Here is a 26,391-nt window from a genome sequence, read left to right on the forward strand (position 1 = left end):
AATTATCATTAAATGTCCAAATATTCTCATGAAAGAGTTTTTAATGAAAATTATTACTCTCATGGCTCCCTTCATTACAGGAGTCCCTTACTAAAAGTAATTATGAGAATAAAATACATTCTCATTATCACAATATATAATGAGATTAATTGGTCTCATTAGAATTTTTTATAATAATAGAAACTCTTCTCATTAAATTATTTATAATAATTAGAAATATTCTCATTAATTTTTTATATAATAATTAAAAATATTCTCATTAAATCTTTTATAATGATTCAAAAACCCCTCACTAAAGATTTTATCATGATAAAAAAAATTTACATTATATAATAATATTCTGCTTATTAATTATAATAATACAATTCAACAATAGATTATAAAACAAAATTCCATTTCAATTCACTAAGAAAGAGCAAATGCATTACATCAACAACACAATAGCTTGGATTTTACATATTGGTAAACAATCAGCATCAACATCCTATATAAAAGCTCTAGCCGGATGCCTGACTCGAACAAACATGGCATAGCCAAACATTCCAACCGCTGTAGGACAAACAACAACCTACACAATGCAAGCCCTGTAATTAATATATATACCTGATTAGCAGTACCAAAAAAAATAGAAATTGTGTTCTAATTAAAAGATCATATGATTATTTCATAATAGATGATTATTTCATTAAACCATTGTTCACATGTGTACCTTATCGTAAATCCAGTGTCCATTACCATCTCCTCAATCTCCCCTGTATGCCTCTGAATCTTAGTATGGATCCTATGTTTTATGAGTGACCAGGTCTTGTATATCAGTGCTTGCCTTAGAGTATTTGGTAAATGCTCTTCAGCTCTGAAATGCAATGACATGAGTAAGACAGGAAAAAAAGGTAACCCGTAGGGGTGGCAATTTCTAACACGAATACATGATTTACGCAGACACGAATACATGATTACTGACACGACACGATTGACACGAAAATCATTTTTATAGCATTTATATCTTATATATAACCATATGGAACATATATACGAGATAACATGGTTTTGAGACAAAAAAAACGAAATTGCCACTATCCACAGCCCACAAACAAACAATAACACTTCAAAGGAAGTAAGCAAGACGAATACTGACTCGACTTGTAGAACTTTAGCCACAGAGCTTTACAGGACTCATAATTACCTTATCACATGTGAGATACCCATGGTAGCATCATCGACAGTGACGCAAAAGTTGTACACGGTTGATGAGTGAATACCATGAGAAATATTGATCATAATCTTATTTCCATTTTAATCAATAGTTTAATATTATTAGTTTGCTATCACACTACATATTTGCTGCTCTAAAAATATAGATGGTGAGTATATTTTTAATCATAGCAGAAAACCCACAAAAAGAAAGATAAACCTACATAATTAGTAATCACAAACTAGCCCATGCTTCTCCAAAATTAAACATATAGCCCATGCTTCTCCAAAATTAAACATATAATATTGAATCATTTTCCTTCATGCACTAAAAATCAAGAAGTTGCTTACAAGGATAGTTCCAACCGATAAGGAGAGCAATATTCCCCAAACAGTCCACACTTACCAGTAGAGGAATATTCTATGAAAGCTCTCAAAACTATAGCAACATCTGATGTTGTGACGAAAGTCCTCCAAACAAGAGCACTCCCCCACCTGAAACAAGCCCAAAAAAAATATTATGAAAACAGAGCAAAGTTTTAGGCCACAAGATTAGAAGGACAATGGTTATGATCAGAACAATGAAATAGATAGAGAGACCATTGAAAATATGACAATACCAAGACAAAATAGACATCTGCTTTGCCAGCTCATATATGCCCAACAACGACACGTGATTAACATTTATTTATCATATCCTACTATTAATATAATACAATGCTCTAAATACAAAAATAAAATCAAAAGTGGGGTTTGCTTATTAAGTACTCGTTATAACCTCATGAATGTTTCCCAAGCTGCTAATTTTACTGTCTATAATTACACAATGGGGGACACTTGGTTGCCAAAACACTCATATTCCTTTCTCTGCAGGATTACTGCTCTATCTATTTTGTTCATACTCATCTTCAAGCTATTTTGTTCATTCTCATCTTCTTCATTGGTAGTTTAGTGTTAATGGTTTTCAAGCCCCTCCATTTAACTGCAAGTCTGCAACATCAAACATCTCATTCTACTGCAAGTCTGCAACATCAAACCTTTCTCTAAACAAGTCATTTTATCCTATATTCTGTCTTATAGCAAGGTAAAATTAATAAAGAACTAGCAAATAATTACCAAAAGATGAGGCAAAGATTGACAACAAAACTGAAAACTATAAAAAATAAATAAGTTGAAACAAAATAGAAGCCCCAGTTACAGGACTTAAACTTATGATTGTAATCCAGGTTTCCGTAATAGAAGACACTCTATTATTTCCAAATAGTGCAGAAGAAATTACCAAAACTTCAAATGAACATTCTTGAGGACCTTATATTTGAAACAACCGAACCACTTCCAGTATATCCCAATCAAGTGCAAATATACAAGAATTGTATGTAATCAGAGAAAAAAATCCTGTATGAAACACCATAAGCACCTATGCAGGATTCAGGCATGTCAATTGCAGCCCATTGAGTTTCGGGTATAAGGTTAGGACTGGAAAAAGAACATATAGATTACATGATTGAAGCTATCATCCAAAGGATTAGTTTTCATTAATCACATAACCTTATTGCAATTAAACATGGCAACCAAAGTAAAAGAAGAAGCTTAAGGTTGCTGGGTTAAAGAAAAGCAGCATTTATTAATAGAATACCCAATGGATTCGGTTTTTCTCGAAAACAACAAGTGGACTTGAAATCATAGATCGATTTTGTGATCCACGCGAACTCAGACAAGAATCCTATTTCTTACCCACTCAGTGTTGTTCTGATTGAATTTCAAAGATCAGATCTCGCTCGCTGTCAAACCGCATTTTGTGAAGTGTTCTCCTGCTCCTGTCACCTTAGATAAAGTCAACTGGAACACGTGATCAGAGTCGTGATTTGAAGATGATGATTTGAAGATTCATTCGACAGAGAAGGATGTCTTGTTTGCCGATACCGAGGTTGAATGTAGGTATAGAACTATAGCTCAAGGGAAGGTAAATATTCTCTCTTATGAGGTAAGGGAAGAAGCCTAAACTTCCAAGGCAGATCAATTTTTTACAGTAGCCTAAAAGCTAAGAACTGAACTATCAATTTGTCCCGAGCGTAAAAGCTGCTATTGGACCTTCTTCACTTTCAGAGTGCCCATTATATTACATATGTAATTCTTCAACCAAGTAAAGAGAGGAGGTTTGTCGGTTAAAGGGAAGAGGTTTGTTCTAAACTTCTCAAGCTATAGGGATGGGCCATTTCTCTACAGGACAAGAATGCAAACAAGAAAGGGTGTAAGAAAGGGAAAAGGGCACGAAAGAAAGGCAGGCAAAAAGTGACTAGTAGAGAAGACATCTATAACTTGAGATTTGTTTCATTCAAGTTGGCATATAATTGCAGCAATTTTATGGAAACATCTATAACTTAGGTATGAAATATTTTAAACAAATTGTACATTCAACACATCTTATTCCACAATTCAACATGTATTAGTGCCAAAATAAAATTTGAAATCTAAAGATAAAACATGCAAATTGCACAAGATTTCAATAAACTAAAACCCCATGGGAAAAAGAAGCAGACAAACCTTTGCCTCATCATCCCTAATGAAGTGCAGATGAAATCGGCCTTTGGTGTCGTAAAAGGAGACAAAATTTCTCATTCTTCTTGGGTATTAACACATCTGTGAATGCAGAAATAAAGGAAAATGAATAACAGTACAAATATAGTATGAAGATCACTTCCTTCTAGAGAGACAGCACTCAAAAGGATTAAGATAATTCAACAAGCTATATATTGACGTGCACTCAAATTCAATCCTAAGTGATTCAATTCGACATAAGAAGGCTTGCTACTTGGATAAGTACCATTAAGTGCTTCAAGAAGACAATATATATGATTGTATTCAAAAATTAAAAAATTATTTTATCAGGGTAAGCTACCCACAACTATTCAAATTACAATAATCAGCACCACACTCTATCATTTCTATTAACACATGCTAATTACAATAATTAATCATTACACATTCACCAATTCAAATTACCATTCTTCTTCTGCTAATAGTTCAATTACCAGGCTTCACAAGTTCTCCAGGGTTTGATGTGATAAGAAGCTGTCTTCCATTCAAGTGTGTCAATACAGAGTGGAAGCCACAAAGAGCTTCTGTTAGAGACAGATTATGCTCTACAACAATGTCATCTCCATTTCTCTTGAATTTCGGATGATCCTTTTGCTGTAGGACAAAAACTATATCTCTTGTAATCGTATCAGTTTCAACATACCAAATATAAATCCATTAATCCACATACTGGTACTAAAACATTCAGATTTAAAAGTAATTTATAACATACAGCTTCATTATTACTTTCAGCACGTTCTTCTCTAGAACAACTTCTCTCCCCTGCACTGTGTGCATCTATCTTTCTAGTTAATCGGCTCGCCAGTTCCCTTGCACTCATTGTAGGAATGTTGCATTTGCTGACTCATTGATGGGCCAAGCTGCCATATGGAGACCTTCATCCCTGTACCATGTCACCCAGAAAACTTCATTGAAGCTCCAGAATTCGACCCCTTTAAGCATTGGTGCATTATAAAAAGAAACCTCTTGCCAACAACCATCACAACGAAATAAAGAACATAAGAGATGAGACGGCTGTAATAACTCACCGAGTGCACTTTGAGCAAATGACATTTTGAGATAGGGAAAGCTTTTTGGTTGTGCCAAGGTACAGATCCTCCATTGAGACCTTTAATGGATGAACCGCATCCTCTCCCCTTCTCTGCCTTCTTCCTCTGCTACTTCCATCTACAGAGCATTAAACGCTAATTTGTCGTTATTTATGCACCACAAAACATCACTGGTAAAAACAGAAGATGAAATAATCGATTTCCTTACCCCCAAAAAGACTCCCACCAAAGAAGGATTCAAAAATATCAAATGGGTTATCGTCGCCGCTCCCTCCGCCCATTCGTTCTTTAAGTGCATCTTCTCTGTATTGATCACAAATCTCACGTTTGTCAGGATCACTCAACACCTCAGAAGATGAATTTCAGTGACACTTTGAAAAGTCGGTGAAGAGGTCGATTGGGTTTAAGAAGAAAGGGAAGATAACCTAGAACGGGAACAGCAATTGGGGATGAAGTACAATTTTGGAATTTTAGGTTTTGTGAAAATTTAGGGGAATGGACGGCGGGTTTCTAAATTATTTTAGTAAAAAAATTGGGGGGAATCCATGGCGCGCGTTAGTCAAATATTTTTTTTTGTAAAAAAATTGGGCTCTAAACTTTTGGAGAATATTTATGATATTATTTATTGTTATTATAACTATTAATTATATGTTTTAGTGAAAATATTTTATATTCTCATTAAATTTTTCTTATTTAATGAGGATATTTATAAAAAATATCTAAAAAATAAAATTATTGATTATTAATACTTAATGATATTATTTATTCTCATTATATTTACTTTTTAACTAGAATTTTCTTATTATCATTATTTCCTTCTCACAATTACTTGTTTTTCTTGTAGTGTTTATATTTCCGCTGCCAAACGTTAGCCTATTTTCCTTTAGTTGTTTCCGTCATTTTCAAAAGAATCTTCATCTCTTTATCTCCTTCCTTCTTTAATCTCTGTAATCTCTCAACCCCAATTTCTTCCAATTTTGGGAATACTTTTTCCCATTATCATGTTCGTGAGCTTCACAATCTGTTTCCCTAATTCTTCAAGCTTCTTAACGAGTTTAACTGGGTCAACGTTGTTAGTCACAGATGAAAGTAAGAGAGAAATGTAAGAGATGAAGTGAGGGAAGAGATGGCTGCCATGAATGAAGGCTTCCTAAGTTTTTGAATTTTGAGAGAAAGAAGAAGAAGATGGTGTTTATAGGTGATGATGCCGTTTATGCCAAATAAGTAAGTCTGTTAGACTAGGGTATAATTGTAGGTTTGTGGAAAATTCAAGGATAATTTTGTGCATTTATTTAATATAAGGGCATATCTGTTTTTCCATGATAATACATGGGCAAATATGTGTATTAACCCTTTAAAAAAGAAGTGATAATAAAAGCACTTACTAGCTTTGATAACTTACAAAATTTCCTCTATCGGAATGCTTCCATGTGAGACGCCATTGGATTCGGCCGGGGACACTCCAATGGTTAAGTCAGAAATAATTCTTGAGAGAATAACTATAAGCACAAAGTAGGGAATCAGAAAGTGTACCTTGAATACCTCGTAGTGGGGGTATTTATACTAGATTCCATAACCATCGAAGTAGATCTTCATTTAATGCCTTTTAATGCATTTAATGATACATTCTTTATGTTTGACATTTAATGCCTTTATGGAACCATTTAATGCCATTAATTGTAGCGGTTTCCTTGATAACGGTTTGGTGACACTATGAGAGAATCTACCTTGGATGGCGTGTCTATGTTAGCATGGCGGATGTAAATCCTTTATGGTGTATGGTCTTTACGAGGCGTATCCACATAGCAAGAACTTTCATGGCATATGGCTTCTGGCATATGCCACTGCATTGACCTTGGCGGATCGTATCTTGTAACGGAGCTTTATTGCCAGTTAATCCTTTTACTCATGGATTTTTATGGTTTTGGCCCAAGGATAATATCTGGAAGTTATCAAGCTTATAAGAAGAAGGTGCCAGCATGGACACCTTTGGAGATTTAGTAACCAAACCCTCCGCCGGTGAGGAACCGCATGTTCCACTAGAGGGGGGGCATGGATAATAGGGGCACTTTCTCCCCAATGCATAAAGCCACATGTCTAAGCTTTTTGGCAGAAAGAGCGATCTCTATGTCTACCACCAAACATTTTCCTTCCATCTTATTAGAGGCCACGTTCGCCTTCTCAAGAGTCGCTTAGGCCTTCCTCTATTTCCTACGCTCTGCAATTAGAGATTCCGCATTAGCCGCCTCCCTACCAAGGGATGGAAAAGCATCAGATGCGCAGAAGGGAAAAATAAACGTACCTTCACAAAATTCCTTGTAAGAATGGTAATGAACTTTGCCCTCAAGGATCTCCATTAGAGGGACACCCACCTTTCTGAATTCCAACAGTTGGTCGTATGTCTAAAAGTTTTCCTTGATGGACCTCATTAGTCGTACAACATCCTCTTCCGTAAGATTCAGGATAAAACTTCTATTCACCCGTTCCTTAGGGTTATAATTCCAAGACCTGGGAAACCCTAAGGAGACGCCCTCTGCCTCCTTAATGAAGAAGTATTTGCTTCCCCAATTATGGACATTCGATATTTTACAGTGAAAAGGCAAATAACCCTTCAACTTTTGGAAGGTCAAGTGGTCTTCCACCTCACGTTTGGTTAGCGTATATAGGGAACGAAAGACCCACAAACTTAAAACTATACCTAGATTCACTACCAAGTACGAATGACAGATGAGATCCAGCCACCCATTAGGATGAAGTTGGAAGATGTGAATTCCAAAGAAATCTAAAACTTTGCCTATGACCTCAGGGACTGGGAATTCAAACCCCCTTTCTATGTGGCTTTGGTACATAGTGAAGCACCCCTTTGGGGGCTGAGCATGTTGAAACACCTTTCCACATAATTTTGATTTGACAAAATTGTTTAAGTATAATTAAAAACATATTCTAAACACACTAAGTTTAAATGCTTTGATTTATTCTACTAATGTGTTTGTTCAATGTTGAGTTAAAAATTGCTTATAAGACATAAGGATTAAAAGGCCCAAGCTCAATACAAGAGTCAAAGCCCAAGTCAAACTATTCAAGACAACTTGGCCCGTGAATGTCAAAACGTTGTCGTTATGGACAAAATGCAACTCAGCGGAAGAAGGATCTAGAAGACCTTCAGGGAACAACTTCGGAACGAAGCTGCTGAGTTGATTCGACAAAGCGTACAAGACATCAGCTGGCTAAGGAAAACTTCCAAACAAAGTGTTTCCACTTTGGGTAAAGTTCAGACGACACAGTATGCTGTCTAGTTGACATTACCATAAATGGAGAGACACTCTGCCAAGCTGACCAAAAGCTGACCGAGGACAGAAGATACTCAAATCTGATTGGCCGAGAGCTATGAGCAAGTCAGGATGACAACGACAGGAAGCCGTTTCCCTCCAACGGTTATTTCGAAATTCAAAATGACCGATGCCTCAAGACGTCTCTATAAATAGTGCCATCAGAAGCTTCATTCAATACAGAACTTGATCAAGCCATTACGCTGACCAAATTTCTACGCAAGTTCTGCAAGCAAAAAGCAAAGCAATCTTACACTAAATTTTCATATCTTTTGTGTAAAAGTCTAGAGTGATTATTCAATCATCTAAGGTGTCTTAGCAATCATTGTTTAGGACAAACACTTATCATTTCTAGAGATTAGAAAGGAGAGGCTGAGTACTCGGTTATAGTACTCAGCGAGAGATTAGGATTGAGTAGAGGTATAGAGGAAGGTACTCTTGTTATACTCAGTTGCTAAGATTGTAAAAGGTTTGAGGCTCTACCTTTAAAGAGCTCAGTAGAGGATTCGAAAGCTCAGAACGTGTTCCAGGGACAGGACGTAGGCTTAGAAGCCGAACCTGGATAAATCTGCTGAGTAACGCATTTCTTACCTTAAACTCCTTATATATATTGCTTGCTTAAATAACCAAAAACTGACCAAGTAAAGAGGTCAAGCTGAGTTGTGCGCATCAAACATCTGAGCTCAGGAATAGACTCTAAGTGCTATCTCCTGACTCAAGTTAAGAAACTGACCTAGTCACCAGTTGATTAAGCCAGTGTCCTGCTGTTTACTCAGCGCCGCTGTTAAAACCTTTTCTCCTAAGAAAAGAAGTCTGCCCTAAATTAAGAAAAAGTTTAAATAGTTCCTAACCCCCCCTTGGAACTATACTTGTAACGTTATAAGGGACCAACAGAGCAGGGCAGTGATAAGGCCTTGGGACTACACACTCAGCTGCCTGCAGCCAAGGGTACAGGCTCTTTAGGGCTACAATTGCCCCAACGTTCATTTTCGACTTAATAACCTCCATTTTAGGAGCTTTGACTCCTTTTTTCTTCTTTTCAGGGGCCGAAGAACTGGCTTCTTCCCCCTCCCCAGAAAGAGGATTAGGTGCCTCTACCGTGACAACCGGGGTCGTAGCCGGAGGAGGCACATGAACGTTTTGAGGTACTCTTTAGGTCTCTCAAGACCCAAAGTCCTCTCAGATGAATCAGAACCTAGACCCATAATCGAAGTAAAGAAACAAAGTAAAAGAAGTTGTTATTGGAAAAAAAGGGCACTTACATGAAAGAAGAATATCGAGGATGAAGTTCCGAGATTGAAAAAAGAAGAACCTTGGGAGCAAGATGCAAGGAAGAAGACGAAGTAAATAGATCCTGAAAAGGGAAATTCACCCTTGTAAAGGAAAGGGCGTTGGTACTTAAGGACCTGGGTTCGGACATGCCACCTGTCTCCATCTAAATGGCACAGAAAAATGTGCCCATATAGTGCCATCAATACGCAAGCACACCATGAAGATGAAAAGTCCTAAAGGGCTTAAATGCCATTTGGGGGGGGGGGGGGGCTTCTGATAACATCCGGATATTACCCAGAGGTAAAATAGTAAAAATCCCCAAATAAAAGGACCTTTTTATACAAAGTACAGCCACATGAAAAAACCACAAGTTCGAACATATGGCATATGCCGGATTAGCCTAGATACGCCACGTAAAGCCTAGGTCCGCCAAGAGGGGACAGATACACTGTAACCCCATTCACTAGGATCACATGATATCTCACACAATATCAGTTACAGACATGCTTTCAATTCTCAATCATATAAACTTCAATCTCATATAAACTTTACATATTATACATAAGAGAAAGCATTTATAATTTACAATACATGTTTAAGTCATTATCCTGCATAGAGGGTTTACAAAACAAAAATACATCACAATACTCCAAAATGCCTAGATGAGAATGGACTGACACTGCCGGTGCGACCTTAAGCAAGAAGAACTCCACCTAACCTGTAAAATCTGTTGGCAAGGGGTGAGCTGCCTACTCAATAAACATATTACGCATATATATATATATATATATATACAAAAGTAATGTAAAGAACACAGATCAAAATATATCATCAGTACCAAGTTAGAATTTTCAATAGAAAGATATTCACTTGTTTCACTTACTATAGTCATACTTATTTTAGAAAGGCCTTGCTGTACTTAGACAATATATATAAAATGGTCCTTGGGCCCAATCTGTATCCCGGCTCACTAAATTCGGAATACAATCATTTGTGCTACGGAGGAGTTAAACTCAACTCACGTACTCATATATCTCAACACATGTGCTTCCGGCTCACAATATTCGGATAGCACTCTCAACTTGGACCATTTCACATATCCATCTAAGCAAGCTCATATTCATATCTTATCCAACCATTATTCAGTTCCAGTATGTGCACAAGGCTCAACATGCCGTATTTACTCATAACACTGCAACATAGTCAATCATATCACTTTCTTATCAATCATAACGTATCACAAACACTTAAAAATTATTCACATCATTCACATCAGATTCAACCACATCTCACACTCAACAAGTCACAAGCCATAATACATTCATACACATATATAAGCAATATGCTTACCGTCGCACTCAGTTCGATCTATTCTACACGATCGGGTGTGCGTTCAATTGCACATTGTCCTCCTAATGTCACATAAAATTTATACAATTAGCCATAACATAAAATTAATAAAAATATAAACTAATGAATGCTATATGATTTACAAGACACTAACTCCACAAAGTTCATGCAATCTAATCCTTTTGTCTTAGATCATCACATGACCTACTTGCACACATTCTCACATAACTTTCTCTATATGAATCCAAATGCCCTGTTTCTTGAACCTACTAAAACGAGACATATATGGGTATAACATATCCAAAATTCACATTAATATCACTTCTACACAATATATGGCATACAAAATGATTATGTCCTGTTTCCAGCCAAGAAACAGACTACCCAGATTTGCATCTACCATAATTCACTCAACCTAGCTCACACGAAACACAATAGATTGCCAAATACTTTTACATGCATATACTTAAAGTAGTTAGGAACACTTTTGTATAAATAAACTTTCCCAAATTATGAGTCTAAGGTCCTCAAAATACTACATCAACATGGCTGCCTCACATGACATTCAATTTCGAGGCAGTCATAATCCATTTAGGTTTTCTTCCTCTATATATGGAATTAAAGTCCCATATTTTACAGAGGGTTTCATAAGATATATAGGAACATAGTGTATTCTTTATGTATCTTCAAATTCTAACAATATCAAGATGAAAAACATGCTCCAAGATGACTGAAAGCAGTACCCTATATTTCTGTTTAGGGCACTTGATACATATCTTTCATTTGGACAGCCTATAACCAATTTAAACAACACCAAAACTTAATAAACTCAATCACAACTCATCCAAAACAAATCCTATGATCATACCTAGGTATTTCAGAATATCAAACTCATAGAAAACAAGCTAAAACATCATACTAACCTTCAATTTGTGTCTATCACCTAGTATGCTTCCTAACTTGACTTGTTTGGCTTGAAAATGGAAGAAATTGGAAGATTTTTCTTTGGAGGATGTTAGGGTATGAAAAAGGAAGGTTTGCTGAAGCTTTGGTTGAAATTGTGGCTGGGAATGAGGAGAAAGGAGTTGTATACATCCTTTTGAAATCAAGGAGGCATACTTTGTCTTACTTGAGTGACACCTCGTGCTTTAGTGAGGTGCTTGCTCACAAACATCCAATTAAGCCCTCCTAAAGTGTAAGTTAATCAATTTAGGACATATTCATTCATTCATTTAAGTCCTAACTCAATTAACCAATCATTACATCTTAACGACACACTAATCGCCTACTAATCGCACGATAATCGCATTATGCATACGAAACTTTCAATGACAATGAGATGAATCTAAAATGTATGTATTCAATCATGAAAACATATATGAATGTGGGAAGACTCATATGTTAGGGTTTGAGGGATGTTACATACGTCATCCAAGGTTGATATGCCCTCGTTACCACTGAGCTGTTTTCAAAGAAACTGTTATGATCAGTGGCATTAAACAGTTCATTAAAGGCACTAAACGACCAAACCTGAAGAATGTATAATTAATACATTAAAATGGCACTAAATCCAAGACTGTTATACCACAAAAATGGTTACAGAATCTAGTATAAATACACCAATCCCAATGAGTATTAGGTATGCTTACTGATTCCTTACTATAGTGCTTTTGAGTTTATTCTTGGAATTATTACTGACTTTGGCATCAGAATGTCCCCTGTCGAACCCAACGACACCTCACATGGAATAGCTCCAGTGTGTTATTTTCACAAGATATCAAAATTATACTTAATTTTTAAGCGATTAAAAAATTATTTAGAATATATGATTTTATCTCAGATATAATTTATTGAGAAATTTTATATTTTAAAAATAGATTATCATAATACATATCGGTATAAAATATCGAGTTTCATGGCATGCCTGGTACCATTACTTCAGATAAGGACAAGAATTTATTGGAACGTTTTGGAAAGAGATCATGAGACTTCTGGACACTAAGTTGCAGTTCAGCAATGCTTATCATCCCTAAATAGATGGCCAGATAAAGAGGATTAGCCCATGCTTAGAGCATTATCTCAGGAAAATGTGTTTTCTCAATCCTAAAAAGTGGACTGACTGGATAAGTTTCGCAGAATACTTATATAACACTAGTTATCATAGCTCAATCAAAATGAGTCCTTGTCATGTTCTTTATGCCAGAATTCCACAGCTACCAATAGTGCCTTCTTCCAATCTCTTGTGGTAGCGGTGGAAGAATTCGTTACAGACAGGGAACACTTGAGTTCATATCTGAAGGATTGTTTGGGATTATCACAGAACAGAATGAAGCAAGTGGCAGACAAGAAAAAGACTGACAAAGAGTTCAAAGTGGGAGATATGGTTTTTCTAAAATTACAACCTTATAGGCCGGCAACAGTAGCAAAGGCACCTCACTTAAACTAAATGCTAAATATTATGGGTGTACCTTATTCTAGAAAGGATTGACAATGTAGCCTACAAATTGCAGCTGCCACCTAATTGCAAAATTCACTATGTGTTTCACACATCTCTTCTTTAAAAAGCAAGTGAAGCCATCAACTCCTGTGATTACAATACTTCCTCCAATAGTAGATGTAGATGTAGAGTGGGTCATTCTTTCTAAAAAGGTTTTTAACACGAGAACTGCCTACATTAATGATACTCCTATCAAACAACTTCTTATACTTTGGACCGAGTTCTCATCAATAAATGTTAATTGGAAAGATGAAACTACAATTTAGTAAGGAATTTCCAGCATTCTACCATTCTTGGACTATGTTCTAAGCAATAGAAGGAACAAATAAATTAGTTACTGTTTCGTTATTATTAGATGTTATTTATTATTAAGTTTGATATCTTACTTGTCTATTTTGTTAGATATTTGCTTTTTGTATAATATCATGTTTTCAACTGTATTTCTTTACCGGTCTCTATTTTTGTTTTATTGGCATTTGATCTTAGCTATACTCAGCTGCTATGTAAGGTCATACTTATGTAATACTAGTAAGTAACAATTGAAAATATTCGAATTTCCCTAATCTATTCACCTTCTCTACATTCAAATTATATATTCTTCTATATCGGCATTACTTGTGAGGTTATATCTTTAGTAAATTCGATTATTTTGTTTGAAACTAGATACACACTCTTTCAATTTAAACGACTTGAAATCCTTAACTATCTAACCCAACCTTAATTCTTAATTGGTGGTACGAGAAAATAGTTAGAAAATTAAATATAACTCTATTTATTAATTAAACAAAACACTGGACAGTACATGCTAAATGGTGAATAATACAGAGAACATATTAAAATAATGGAAATAAACTACTATCATATGCAATACAAATAGCAAAAGATAAGATTCTTCAAAGGGATTCTTCTCTCTGTTCTAATGGTCCATGCGAATAATGCATCGAAGGCTTTCCCCTTTAAGCATGTAATCAAAGGCATCATTGATCTTGGAAAACGGTACTGAATGTGTTATGAACTTTTCCAATTCAAGTTCCTGCAATCAATCAACATAAAACAATTGAACTACTGATCTGAAATTTTTCAAAAATGCATCCAACATTGCTTTGCTACAAACAAGGAGAGCATACCTTGTTCATGTATTTCTCCACAACCGAAGGAAGATCAGAGCGAGGTTTGTAGTTTCCAAAGAATGTTCCTTTGAGAGTCCTTTCATTCAATAGATTGACAGGATGAGTCTTGAACACTGCATCTTTATGCGGGACTCCCACTAGCACTGCTACTCCCCAGCCCTACATCCATTCATTATCATCCAACTTCATTTGTTTCTCAATCAGATGAAGAAAGATTATTAATTAGGAAATTAAAAGAGTAAAAAGGTCTTACGTCATGAACGCATTCAAATGCAGAGATCATGGCATCGATGTTTCCTGTACATTCAACACTTCTATCCACTCCTCCATCAGTCATCTCAGCAATCACCTCTTGCACTGGTTTCTTGTGGTCTTTTGGGTTCACAAATTCAGTCACTCCAAATTTCTTAGCTGTTTTTCAGATTAAAAAACCAACAAAACTTATTAGCCAACTTCTCTAACCTCTTAATTTGAACAAAAACTAAATGTGATCTCATCTAACTCACCTTCTTCAAATCTATTCGAGTTCAAATCAACACCTATTATCCTGGAAGCCCCTGCAATCCTAGCCCCTTCAGCAGCCTAATAATCACATTCAACCCACAAGAACATATTATATATAATTGACTTCCATTGAAAATGATAACCAATTTGCACAGGAAGATTAAGATACTTACAGCAAGGCCTACAGCTCCCAGTCCAAAAACTGCCACAGATGAGCCCTTTGGGGGCTTTGCAACATTGAGGGTAGCACCAAGACCTAAAGATCAAAACATTTTAAGCAATCTAATTCACACATTATATATAATATAGTGAATGATGGTAGCCTAGGTTGTGTACCTGTGGAGATTCCACAGCTGAGAATGCATACTTTGTCCAGAGGAGCCAAAGGGTTTATCTTAGCAAGGCATCCAACATGAATCACAGTGTACTCACTGAAAGTAGAGGTCCCAACAAAGTGATAAATAGGGTTTCCATTGATTGAGAATCTTGAATTTCCATCATTAAGCATTACTCCTCTGTCAGTATTTATCCTGAGAAGAGTACACATGTTGCTTTCTTCAGATTTACAGTGAGCACATTCCTTGCATTCTCCAGTGAACACAGGCAGAACATGGTCCCCTGGTTTTAGATCTGTCACACCTTCACCAACACTCTCCACAACCCTGATTAAACAAAATTTCAGAAATGATCTTAACATTCTAGAGATAAAATTCATGAACATGGCAAGAGTGAACTTACCCTCCAGCCTCATGACCATAAATTCTAGGAAATAAAGGATTTTGACCCTGAAACAGAAAAAGTTGAGCTTGAAATTTCATCATACAACAAATGTGCAATTAGAATGATATCCTAAATTGAAAAGGAAGAGTAAAGTACCTTGGCTTCCCAAAAGTAAACATCAGTATGACACAAAGCGGTGAAGAGGATCTTAACACGAACTTCATTAGCCTGTGGAGGAGCCACTTCCACTTCTTCAATCACAAGTGGCTTCCCTGCCTCCCATGCCACAGCAGCTACACAAACACAATTCCATTAAAGAGATTCCTAAATATTTTAACAAATAAAACAGAGATTCCTATAACAATCTTTGATCAGCAATCCCAATTGTAAATGTGAAAACATACCTTTGCATCGTATCACCTGGCCAGCAGTGCATGCCATCTTTCCTTCTTACAATCCAAAAACGAGAAAGGATTTGATTTTTACAAAAAAAGAAAACAATTTTAGAAATGTAATAGAGTTTTAAGCTCTTGGTGGGAAATGATTCAAATATGACCATGGTTTTTATACCCATCATCGCTGATTGAGTTTTCTTAATTCCTTTTTTTAAATTAGGAAAGAAGATCAATTATTATGATAAATACAAGAGGCGATTTCAAAAACCATTACTGAATTCTTGTTTTTGGATTTCTTTTGAATTCCGGTTGCTGGTTTTGCCGTTGTTGGGTTTACTACTAGTGGATTTATTATTATAATAAATATATTAGTCAAATTGACTTTTTACAAAAGAAACTTAGAATAAATAACTAAGAAAAAGTATGTGTAGATTGCGAAACCTTTATCATAATGTTTTTACAGTTTATAATGATATGAATGTGACATTTTGCTTAATCACAATAATTAACATATTGTATGGAAATGTTTAAAGTGCTACAAGATTATAATTTCCTCAAACTAAAATTAAATTGACTTCTTAATTCACATATTACCTCCAATAAAAGGAATTGAACAATTTTCAAATAAAAATTGAAACTTACGTTCTGAAAAGCATCCATAATAGTTAATAAGAATACTGATTTTAGAGATCTTAGTAATAAAGTTAAAATTTTATAGGATAAAAGAATTATTAATTACAAATACAGATTGAAACAGTAATTTTTCGCAAACCAAAACTTAATTATCTGATTGTAAAAAGCAAATTCTTAAAGCGAACTTGAGATATTTTAATGTATTAAGTGGACTTTATATCATATTCGGTCCACAATGCGAGCTTCAAGAGAAAATTAAATAAATTAAGTAAAAATGTGTCGGAAAGCAACATAAATACTTTTTTTTGTAAGAAAGAGGGGTTATACCCCGGTAACAAAAAGAAAAAGAACAAAATAGAAATACTATCATGTACGAGTCATCCTAGGGAGGTAAGTACCACATAAATTAGAGAAAAGAATATCTTGGATGTCTGCTGAGGCACTTCACATTCGTGAAGTCCTAGTGTCAAATTCCCTGCGTAGTTCGCCATCCAGTCCGCAGCTCTATTACCTTCGCATAAAACATGAACAATCTTGACCTCCTAGTCATGTCTATACAGTTTCTAGCACCCCGAAATCAACCAATAAAAACTGTGCCGATTCGCTGTACCATCACGTACCAATCGTATAACCACAAGCGAATCCATCTCAAAAACCACTCTTCGATACTTTCTGTCCCAACCAAACTTTAAGTCGAAATACAACCCCCATAGCTCAGTCAACACTGTCATGCAAATACCAAAGTTTATTACAAAACTGCCTAGCCAGACCCTCTTATCATCTCTAGCAACCCCACCTGCCATAGCAAGCCCTGAGTTCCCTTTACTTGCTCCATCGTTGTTTATTTTAATCCAACCACACCCAGGCGGCTGCCATCGCATAAGGATTTCCTTTACAGGTTGATTATCCATTCGCTGCATTGAAGAACATGCATCCTAAATTTCCTTCGCTCTTTGGTAAAGAAACTCAATTTTATTCTGACAAGTTGATAAATCAGGCTTGAATGTGGCCGAGCATCTCCATCTCCAGAGCCACCATAGCACAGTTGCAAAACTAACCGGCCACTCAACATTCTTCCATTTCCCCATCCTCGATTATCCGCCCTGCACCCAGTCCGCAAGGTTCGATGTATAGAAGGCCTCTCTACTAGAATACGGGATGAAATACTGAATGCTTCAAATGCGTTTAAATAAACAATGTTATTAAATTTGGATCCAGCCAGTCACTCCTACAGATTCAACCGGAAACCAGTGAGGAGTCTGATCCGACCTGCACCGGTTTGTTGAACCTTCAACAAGCCGACGTGAATCGGGAACCGGTGCAACTCTGTTTTTTTTTGCCAATTTATATAAAAAAATATAATTAAATGATTTTTTAAGGTTGTAAAATAAAAACGGTAAATTCCAAAAAAAAACTCATGTGGTTTGATGTTGTTCCAAAAAAACCCTTGTGGTTTGTTATTACAAAAAAAAAGGACTGTGGTTTGCGCCGTTACCCGAAAAACGGAAATGGGCTTAACGGTGTTAATTTGCTGACGTGGCACAGGGGTAGAGTTGGAAATTCGAATTTTTTTTTATTTTTTATTTTTTCTCTCTCCTCTTCGTCTCCTTCTCCTTCTTCTTCTCCTCCTTCTTCTTCTTCCTTCTTCTCCTCCTCCTCCTCCTTCTTCTCCTCCTTCTTCTTCCTTCTTCCTTATTCTTCTTCCCCCCTCCTTCTTCTTCTTCTCTCCTTCTTCTTCTTCCTCCTCCTCCTTCTTCTACCTTTTTTTTCCTTTTTTTTTAAGTTTCGGAAATTTCCAGATTTTTGGAAATTTTCTAGAAATCTGAAAAATTTCCAGAAATCTGGATTTCCAGATTTCCGAAAATCTGGATTCCAGATTTCAAAAATTTCCAGATTTCTTAGGAAATCGGAAATTAAAAAAAAGAATGGAAGAAAAAAAAAGGAGGAGGAAGAAGAGGAGGAGAGGAAGAAGAAGGAAGAAGGAGGGGGAAGAAGAAGAAGAAGAAGGAGGAGGAGAAGGAGAAGAAGGATGAAGAAGAAGGAAGAATGAGGAGGAGAAGGAGGAAGGAGAAGAAGAGGAGAGAGAAAAAAAATAAAAAAAAATTCGAATTTTCAACTCTACCCATGTGCCACGTCAGCAAATTAACGGTGTTAAGTCCATTTCCGTTTTTCGGGTAACGACGCAAACCACAGTCCTTTTTTTTGTAATAACAAACCACAAGGGTTTTTTTGGAACAATATCAAACCACATGGGTTTTTTTTTTTGAATTTACCCAAATAAAAATAAATTTATTTTAAACTATTTTTTAATTAAAACCTTCATTTATAAAATAATTGTAACAAAAGTATGCCGGTTTAAGGGACCTCATTTCGGTGTGGCATTCGCATCATCCACATCGTGCAGGTGTGCTCTTAATTTGATGGTGCTTCGACTGCACCCTCTGTGTGTGTGAGAGTCTTTCTCCTAGTAATTGGTTAAAAGCTTGTAAATGCCATTTACTTATAAACTAGTTAAGATTCTCATTTCTTTCCTGATTGGCTTTTATATTCTTCCAAACCATTTCAAGTGGTTCACTTTGAACATCAATTTCTCATTCCTCACTTATCCGTTTTGAGTTTATAATATACCGTTAAAAAGATCTCGTGGCATAAAATACGTTGGCATATTTCAAGTTATTCTAAACTTCATTTGTCCGTGATATATTTAAGCCTCAAGTTGATAAAAAATAACAAACCTAAAGTTATTTATAATTTGTTTTGGATATATATAATTTGTAAAAATAATTTTAAATTAATTATATTTTTCTAATATAAATATTTTTTAGGGTAAATTCCAAAAAAAACCCCTGTGGTTTGATGTTGTTCCAAAAAAACCCTTGTGGTTTGTTATTACAAAAAAAAGGACTGTGGTTTGCGCTGTTACCCGAAAAACGGAAATGGGCTTAACACCGTTAATTTGCTGACGTGGCACAAGGGTAAAACAGGAAATTCGAATTTTTTTTTATTTTTTTCCCTCTTCTCTCTCCTCCTTCTTCTTCTCTCTCCTCCTTCATCTTCTTCCTTCTCATTCATCATCTCTTCTCTCCTCCTCCTTCTTCCTTCTCTCCTCCTCCTTCTTCTTCTTCTTCTTTTTTCTTCTTTTTCCCCTCTCTCTCTTCTTCTTTTTTTCTTCATCTTTTTTTCTTTCTTTTTTTAATTTCCAAAATTCTGGAATTTTCTAGAATTTCGAAAAATTCCAGAATTCTGGAAATATTCCAGAATTTTTGGAAAATTTCCAGAATTCTGGAATCTAGCCCCATAAAATTCATCAAACTATAAAATTCAGATGAACAATATACGCTGCAATTTCATCAAACAATAAAATTCAGATGAACAATACCTCAATTTTACGCTTCAATTTCATCAAAAATAAAATTCAGATGAACAATAGACACCACTGTCGCTGTTAATTTCTCCGTTCTAACAGCAAATTAAGGTGAACAATCCCCAAATCAACTATTAATGCAAAATTCCTGTAAAAACTAGTATTAGCCGCTTTCTAATGCGAGGTTTCGATGGAAAAATCTCAATCACAGGCATGAATTCAGCAAAAAAGTGACGAATCCAATTATTTTAAATCGCAATTCAGCACCGAACTGTTCCTGTTTTTCATTCAATTTTAAAAATACCGGAACACATTGAAAAGCAGCAGAACTGGAAATTCTTCTGGATTTTGATGTTTAAAGATACTTACAACGCAGAGTGAAGATCTTAGTAGAAGGAAGGCTGGAGTGATCTTTGAAGGAGGGATCTACGGTTATGTTGTACCAACGATCTGGCTCTGGAGCTGGAACTGGAGCTGTATTTGGATCTTCACTGTTCTTGTTGTATGGGGCTGGATTCCAGAAATCTGGAATTTTCCGAAATTCTGGAATTTCCCAGAATTCTGGAAATTAAAAAAAAAAAGAAAAAAAGATGAAGAAAAAAAGAAGAAGAGAGAGAGAGGGGAAAAACAAGAAAAAAGAAGAAGAAGAAGAAGGAGGAGGAGAGAAGGAAGGAGGAGGAGAGAAGAGATGATGAAGGAGAAGGAAGAAGATGAAGGAGGAGAGAGAAGAGGGAAAAAAATAAAAAAAAAATTGAATTTCCTGTTTTACCCTTGTGCCACGTCAGCAAATTAACGGTGTTAAGCTTATTTCCGTTTTTCGGGTAACGGCGCAAACCACAGTCCTTTTTTTTTGTAATAACAAACCACAAGGGTTTTTTTGGAACAACATCAAACCACAGGGGTTTTTTTTGGAATTTACCCTATTTTTTATTTATTTATTACATTATCTGGTCCGACCAATTTGAGTCATCCGGTTCGATCAAGTGACCTGTGATCCGTCACCCATCTATAGGGGTGGCAATGAGGAGGGGATTATCCGAAAACCGCAGTATCTGAACCGATGGGGATGAGGAATAACCATAAAAATTGGGGATGGGGAATTTTTTTTTCTGAAACCTAAATGGGGATGGAGATTGCTATATCCGTCCCGTGGGGATCCCCGTCCCGTTACCGTATAAATTCCCGTAGAGATCCCCGAATAAAATTATTAATTTTAATTTCTAACCATTATTTTTATGTTAATGTATCATAATAAATTAGTAACTTTTTATATAAAAAAAATATGTACAGGGGCAATATAAGCAATTGTTGGTTACATATTAAAGAGTAACCAGCAAACTAGTTATGGATTAATCTGTAAACAGTTTGCTGGTTACTCTGTAATATAACCAGTACAATATTAAATATTTTTGATTATTTTTTTAAAATATTATAATTAAATTTTTGTATATATAAAAATAAATATTATTAATTTATTGGGCATGGAGATTCTCCAAAACCGTATGGGGAGGGGATGGAGATGAAAAAATCCCTGAATCATTTAATGGGGATTTCCTGAAACCGTCCTATAAACATTTGGAGACGGAGTGGTAAATGCATACCCATCCCCGTCCCGCACCGTTGCCACCCCTACCCATCTATAAATCCCGTTAATGTCCGATCCGACTATGATAACATTGTAAATAAGAAAGAGTAATATGATATTTGTTGTCTCAAATACCTATGAAGGTGTGGTAATCATTGTTTGTTAGGATCCAGAATCCACTTATTTGGCAATAATGCTTCTTTGAGGCTCTCATGGGTAGGGATAATAACGAGTTCGGTATTCACGGATAATATTAATCACAGACTCTTATCCGTTTATTTTTCAAATTACGCGATCCATTTCATTATCTTAATAAATATATTTTTTGAATCAAATTTCCATCTCATTTAATTCACGGAGTAGCCGTTAAGAATCAACACATAAAGCTAATAAAACTAATAAGTTACAATTTAACAAATTATAAATTTTCTACAAATTTAATAAGCATTCTAAATTCAAACATTCTAAACCACACAAATTATCAAGAAATTAAATAACACTAAAAATAAAAATAATTAATTAATTTTTGATACAATGATGGTCTTTCATTTTTTTTCCAAATACATGGCGAGTACTAGATTACAGGTACCGAGGGATGGAGTAATCTCATACCTTTTTACTCAAAGTTCGGATACTCTTATTAAAATCGGACAGTGTCGGATATCCATGAAACACGTACGTGTTGCCATCTCTACTCATGAGTGGTGCATTCTTTAAAGAGTCGTTTTACTCAGAGACCCAATTGGCATCAGATGATGGTAATGTTGGTCCCGTGTGATTAGTTCCAATGGGGGGTTAGGAACTAATATAACTTTTTCGCTAATTAATCTTGATGACTTAGTTATTTTAGTAATTTGAACAGCTCAGCTTTGGTCAGCTTGGGTGAGCTTAGCGTAAGACAGCTTTAGTCAGATGCTGACTAAGACTGTTTTACTTGAGAGATGGGAATTAACTCTCTTGTAGTCAGTTTCCAACTCAGCACTTCGATTTACTCCGTGTTTGTTTCTAACAGTTTATATGCTGAGTAAATACAACAAACAACACAAGCACAGACATATATATATATATATATATATATATATATATATATGAGAGAGTTGGAAATTACTCAGTATCACTTATCCTGGTTCGGCCTCTCTGCCTACGTCCAGTCCCCAGAATCCTCCGGGCTTTTAGAATCCAATACTGAGCTCTTTAAAGGTAGAGCACAAACCGATTACAGGCAGTTTAATATGCAAGAGTACCGTCCTCTATTCTTCTACTCAACTCCTACTAAGCACCACAGCCCGGTACTTAGATTTCTCTACCACTGAATGTTTACAACCAAACACTCAGCACAACACTCTCAATATTTCAATTGATACAATTTGTTCTCTTTAAGAGGGAGAACACTTTAGATGATTACAGAGAATCAAACTAGCATTTACACAGGAATAGAAAATGAGTGTAAGATCTTTTTCTTGTTTTGAAGTGCTTTGAACTTGTATTTTTCTCTCTTGTATTTTCTTTTTGTTTTACTTCGGCAATGATCCAAGAGGTTTGATTGTCTTTATATAGATGAAGACCACTAGGAGGATCATAAGAAATGATTTAGCCGTTGATTCCAAAACGGCTCTTTTGGGAGACAGATTCTGGTCAGCTTCAGATATTGTAGGCCAATCCTATCCTCTGAATTATTCAGACGTCAGGCTTGTCTTGTTCCTGCAGACTTTGTCTTTTTGCGCCAGTTGTCTTTTAGCAATAATCCATTGACCCATACATCTCGGAATGTGTCTATTACGTATTCTCGAGGATTCAATTATTAGTGTAGACGGTTTGCAAAACTTGTCTTCTAGTGAACGGATCTCTCATGCTGTCCTGAGGAGTTACTTGTCCTCTACTTTATTCGTTGTCTTCGTTTGTTGTTAACTCTTATGCTGTGTTCCCTCTTTGGTCAGTTTTGTTTTGTACGACAACTAGTAAGAGAGTTTTTGATGCTGAGTTCCATTCCACTTAGCTTTGTTGAACTTCAGGCTTCTGTTCTTTGGTGCTGAGTTCAATTCTACGCACCTTGTCCTTTGATGTCATGCTGACTTTGTCCTGTCTTTCTTTTTATATCTTTTTGTTTTATACTCAACATTGAACAAACAGATTAGTACAATTAAATCAAAGCACTTAAATTTAATTGTTCCTTAATCATGGATGATTTTGTCAAATCAAAATCTTGTTATCTCTCTCCTCTCAATTTCACCGTGCCTCTCCCTAAGAAGATTGAAGTCGATCCGTTTCTCCATTTCTCTCGCCGTCAACGGCGATCTGTACTCTCGCAGTGACGATGACTATATCTTCCAACGGTCACATTCTCTTATCGTCCCCTCTAACTCTCCGGAGGTGCTGCCTATGGGTTCTATTTTGTAAGCTCCTTCTCCATAAAGAAAAAATGTTAGCAGCACAGAAACAAGTTGAGGAGAAATGGTGTCTAGCTTTAGTGAAGAGAAGGAAGAAAACAACAAGGGAGATGGTGACTCCATTTTTAGTGTCTGAAGCTTACTTTGTCATGGTGGGCATGTGAATGGTGCCTGGTTTTGTTGTGCTTCAAATCAGGTAATAAAGCCAAACGAAAATCCAATTCATAATTTCATTAGAACTTTACAAATTTTGCTCTTCTGAACTTCTAATTTTGTGTAATTTCAAATTGCTCAGGTTCTATTGACTTTGCCCTGCTCTTTCTCTCAAATGGTAATTCTTCCAGGCATAATTTTTCAAGTGTTCAAAGGGTAAAGTGTATATAGCTTAAAGTTTCACAATAGAAAGAGACTTAGACACCCCATTAACTCATATCGTCAACCCATAATTAACAACACAAAATGTCTAATTACATGACAATATGTTACGCTTTATTCCTGATAATGTTCTTATCAAGTTTGAAAGCATCAAATGCAGACTATAATGTGGTTAGTTTCGGGGCGAGAGCCGATGGGCGGACTGAGTCGAGTGCGGCATTTCTCAAGGCGTGGGCCTCTGCCTGTAATTCACGGACGGCCTCGACGGTGTATGTTCGGAAGGGGAGTTATTTGGTGAAGCCGATAAGGTTTAATGGGCCATGCAAGAGTAAAATATTGTTTAGGATTGATGGTAAGATAATAGCACCAACTAATTATTGGTCATTTGGAACATCTGGATTTTGGATACTGTTTTATAAGGTTAGTAGAGATACTATCTATGGAGGTATTGTTGATGCTAGAGCTTCTTCCTTTTGGGCTTGTAAGATTGCTGGCAAGTGTTGTCCTCCTAGAGCTTCTTCCTTTTAGCCTTTAATTGGGTAGCTTTTATGGATGTGATCTCCTAATTTACATTAGTTATTCAGGCTTAAGTATTTGTTTTTGTTGTTTTGATTGAAATGTTAATAAAGATAATCAGAAACATCTTTTGTGTTTGCTGTTGCCATGTTTCAGATTCTCTCCTTCACTATAAATCTTAATCTTCTCCATATTTTGGTGATTGAGGCCAACACTTTTGAAATCGTTATCTTCATTTGGTTCAATCTTAATTAGGAGCCTTTACTAGTCAATTATAAGTGGAAGCAGCAGAATTATTTGGCAATGTCTTTGGAGAAGTAAAATTAGTTGGCTTTCCTCAAAATCTGGCTTCCATCCAATCTCAATAGTATCGACAGGTGGGTCATTTTTTCCAAGTTAGTATTTCTGGTTTGGTGTTAGTGCTTTTGGATTGGTTATAAATTTAGTTTTATTTTTGTAGAGCTAGTCATTGTTATATTAAATTAGAGGTTCTATTAAAAGGCATGCTGATTGATCTGTTTTGATAAAGAAATTGAATGGTTTGGAGATGATTATTGTTAATTTTGTTTATTGGAGACCTAACAGTTGCAATGGTTTTATTACTTGAAAGCTCCTGAATGTTTCATATATGTCGAAATAGGAAAAGTGACTACATGAATTGATATCAAACCTGAAGAAAATTATATTATTAGTTTATTCTCTTAAATTTATTGTCTCTGAAATCATGTCATTAATATTCTGCACTTTTTTAAATTGCAAACACAATAAGATGCATATTGTTAGTGTCGTTCAAGAGACCATTAAGAAATGTGAACTGATCTTTTTATTACTTTTTCTACTTTTGGATGCAACAGGGGACACGAAAAAATGGTGGTCATGCGGTTCTTAGATCTCAGCAATGATGTATGGTCAGAATGCAATTGTTGTTAATGAGTTTCTTGGTAAAAGACAGAAGCATGTAATTTTTTTAACTTGTTTTTCCTATTTATATGTTTCAAATATAATTGGGTAAATTCCTAACTCAATTTACAGATTCCAGCAAAATCGAACCTCAACAGAATCTCTTCGAGTTCAATTTACATAATTATGGTGTATTTAAACTCTTTCTTTTTCATAATGTGAACTCTTGTATTATTTGTAATATGGAGATCCCTTCAATCCAAATAAATTAATAAAAAAATCATAATTTTTAAAATAATTGGAAAATAAAATATTGGGTAAATTCCAAAAAAAACCTCTGTGGTTTGACGTTGTTCCAAAAAAACCCTTGTGGTTTGTTATTACAAAAAAAGGACTGTGGTTTGTGTCGTTACCCGAAAAATGGAAATGGGCTTAACGGTGTTAATTTGCTGACGTGGCACATGGGTAGAGTTGGAAATTCGAATTTTTTTTTATTTTTTATCTTTTCTCTCTCCTTTTCTTCTCCTTCTTCTTCTTCTCCTCCGCCTCCTTCTTCTCCTCCTTCTTATTCTTCTTCCCCCTCCTTCTTCTTCCCC

At 35.7% G+C, this 26,391-nt stretch overlaps 2 protein-coding genes across 12 annotated transcripts; both read right to left on the reverse strand.

Moving 5' to 3' along the window:
- Nucleotides 1-377: 377 nt before the first annotated feature.
- LOC136210098 (chloride channel protein CLC-a-like) lies at nt 378-5,337 on the reverse strand. Of its 11 annotated transcripts, none has more exons than XR_010677900.1 (8): nt 5,047-5,336; nt 4,818-4,956; nt 4,516-4,672; nt 4,224-4,383; nt 3,736-3,831; nt 1,598-1,686; nt 710-853; nt 378-568 (listed from the first exon to the last, which is right to left on the reverse strand). XR_010677900.1 is itself a non-coding variant. In XM_066001729.1 (8 exons), the coding sequence occupies exons 5-8, from the start codon at nt 3,747-3,749 to the stop codon at nt 430-432; spliced, it is 441 nt and encodes a 146-aa protein (XP_065857801.1). In that variant the 5' UTR covers nt 3,750-3,831; nt 4,195-4,383; nt 4,516-4,672; nt 4,818-4,956; nt 5,047-5,337; the 3' UTR covers nt 378-429. The 11 variants fall into 11 exon arrangements, 7 of the variants coding, with proteins under 7 accessions (XP_065857801.1, XP_065857800.1, XP_065857799.1 ...); XR_010677884.1 differs by having other exon boundaries at nt 4,224-4,397; XR_010677872.1 differs by having other exon boundaries at nt 4,502-4,672.
- Nucleotides 5,338-14,034: 8,697 nt separating this feature from the next.
- Nucleotides 14,035-16,203, reverse strand: LOC136210195 (alcohol dehydrogenase). The gene is made up of 9 exons (XM_066001731.1): nt 16,045-16,203; nt 15,797-15,933; nt 15,659-15,705; nt 15,257-15,582; nt 15,094-15,176; nt 14,923-14,998; nt 14,670-14,827; nt 14,414-14,575; nt 14,035-14,319 (listed from the first exon to the last, which is right to left on the reverse strand). The coding sequence occupies exons 1-9, from the start codon at nt 16,079-16,081 to the stop codon at nt 14,203-14,205; spliced, it is 1,143 nt and encodes a 380-aa protein (XP_065857803.1). The 5' UTR covers nt 16,082-16,203; the 3' UTR covers nt 14,035-14,202.
- Nucleotides 16,204-26,391: the final 10,188 nt, after the last annotated feature.

This window comes from Euphorbia lathyris, chromosome 1, assembly GCF_963576675.1.
Source record: "Euphorbia lathyris chromosome 1, ddEupLath1.1, whole genome shotgun sequence".
In the NCBI taxonomy this organism is placed as follows: domain Eukaryota; kingdom Viridiplantae; phylum Streptophyta; class Magnoliopsida; order Malpighiales; family Euphorbiaceae; genus Euphorbia; species Euphorbia lathyris.

Coding starts and splice junctions, on each gene's coding strand:
- LOC136210098 (XM_066001729.1), bottom strand. Junction 854..1,542: donor TATCGGTTGGAACTATCCTT/GTAAGCAACTTC, acceptor ATTGCATTTCAG/AGCTGAAGAGCATTTACCAA. Junction 569..709: donor GACACTGGATTTACGATAAG/GTACACATGTGA, acceptor TGCATTGTGTAG/GTTGTTGTTTGTCCTACAGC.
- LOC136210195 (XM_066001731.1), bottom strand. CDS start 16,081: ATGGCATGCACTGCTGGCCAGGTGATACGATGCAAAG. Junction 15,706..15,796: donor TTTACTTTTGGGAAGCCAAG/GTACTTTACTCT, acceptor TTTCTGTTTCAG/GGTCAAAATCCTTTATTTCC. Junction 14,999..15,093: donor TGGGAGCTGTAGGCCTTGCT/GTAAGTATCTTA, acceptor TGTGATTATTAG/GCTGCTGAAGGGGCTAGGAT.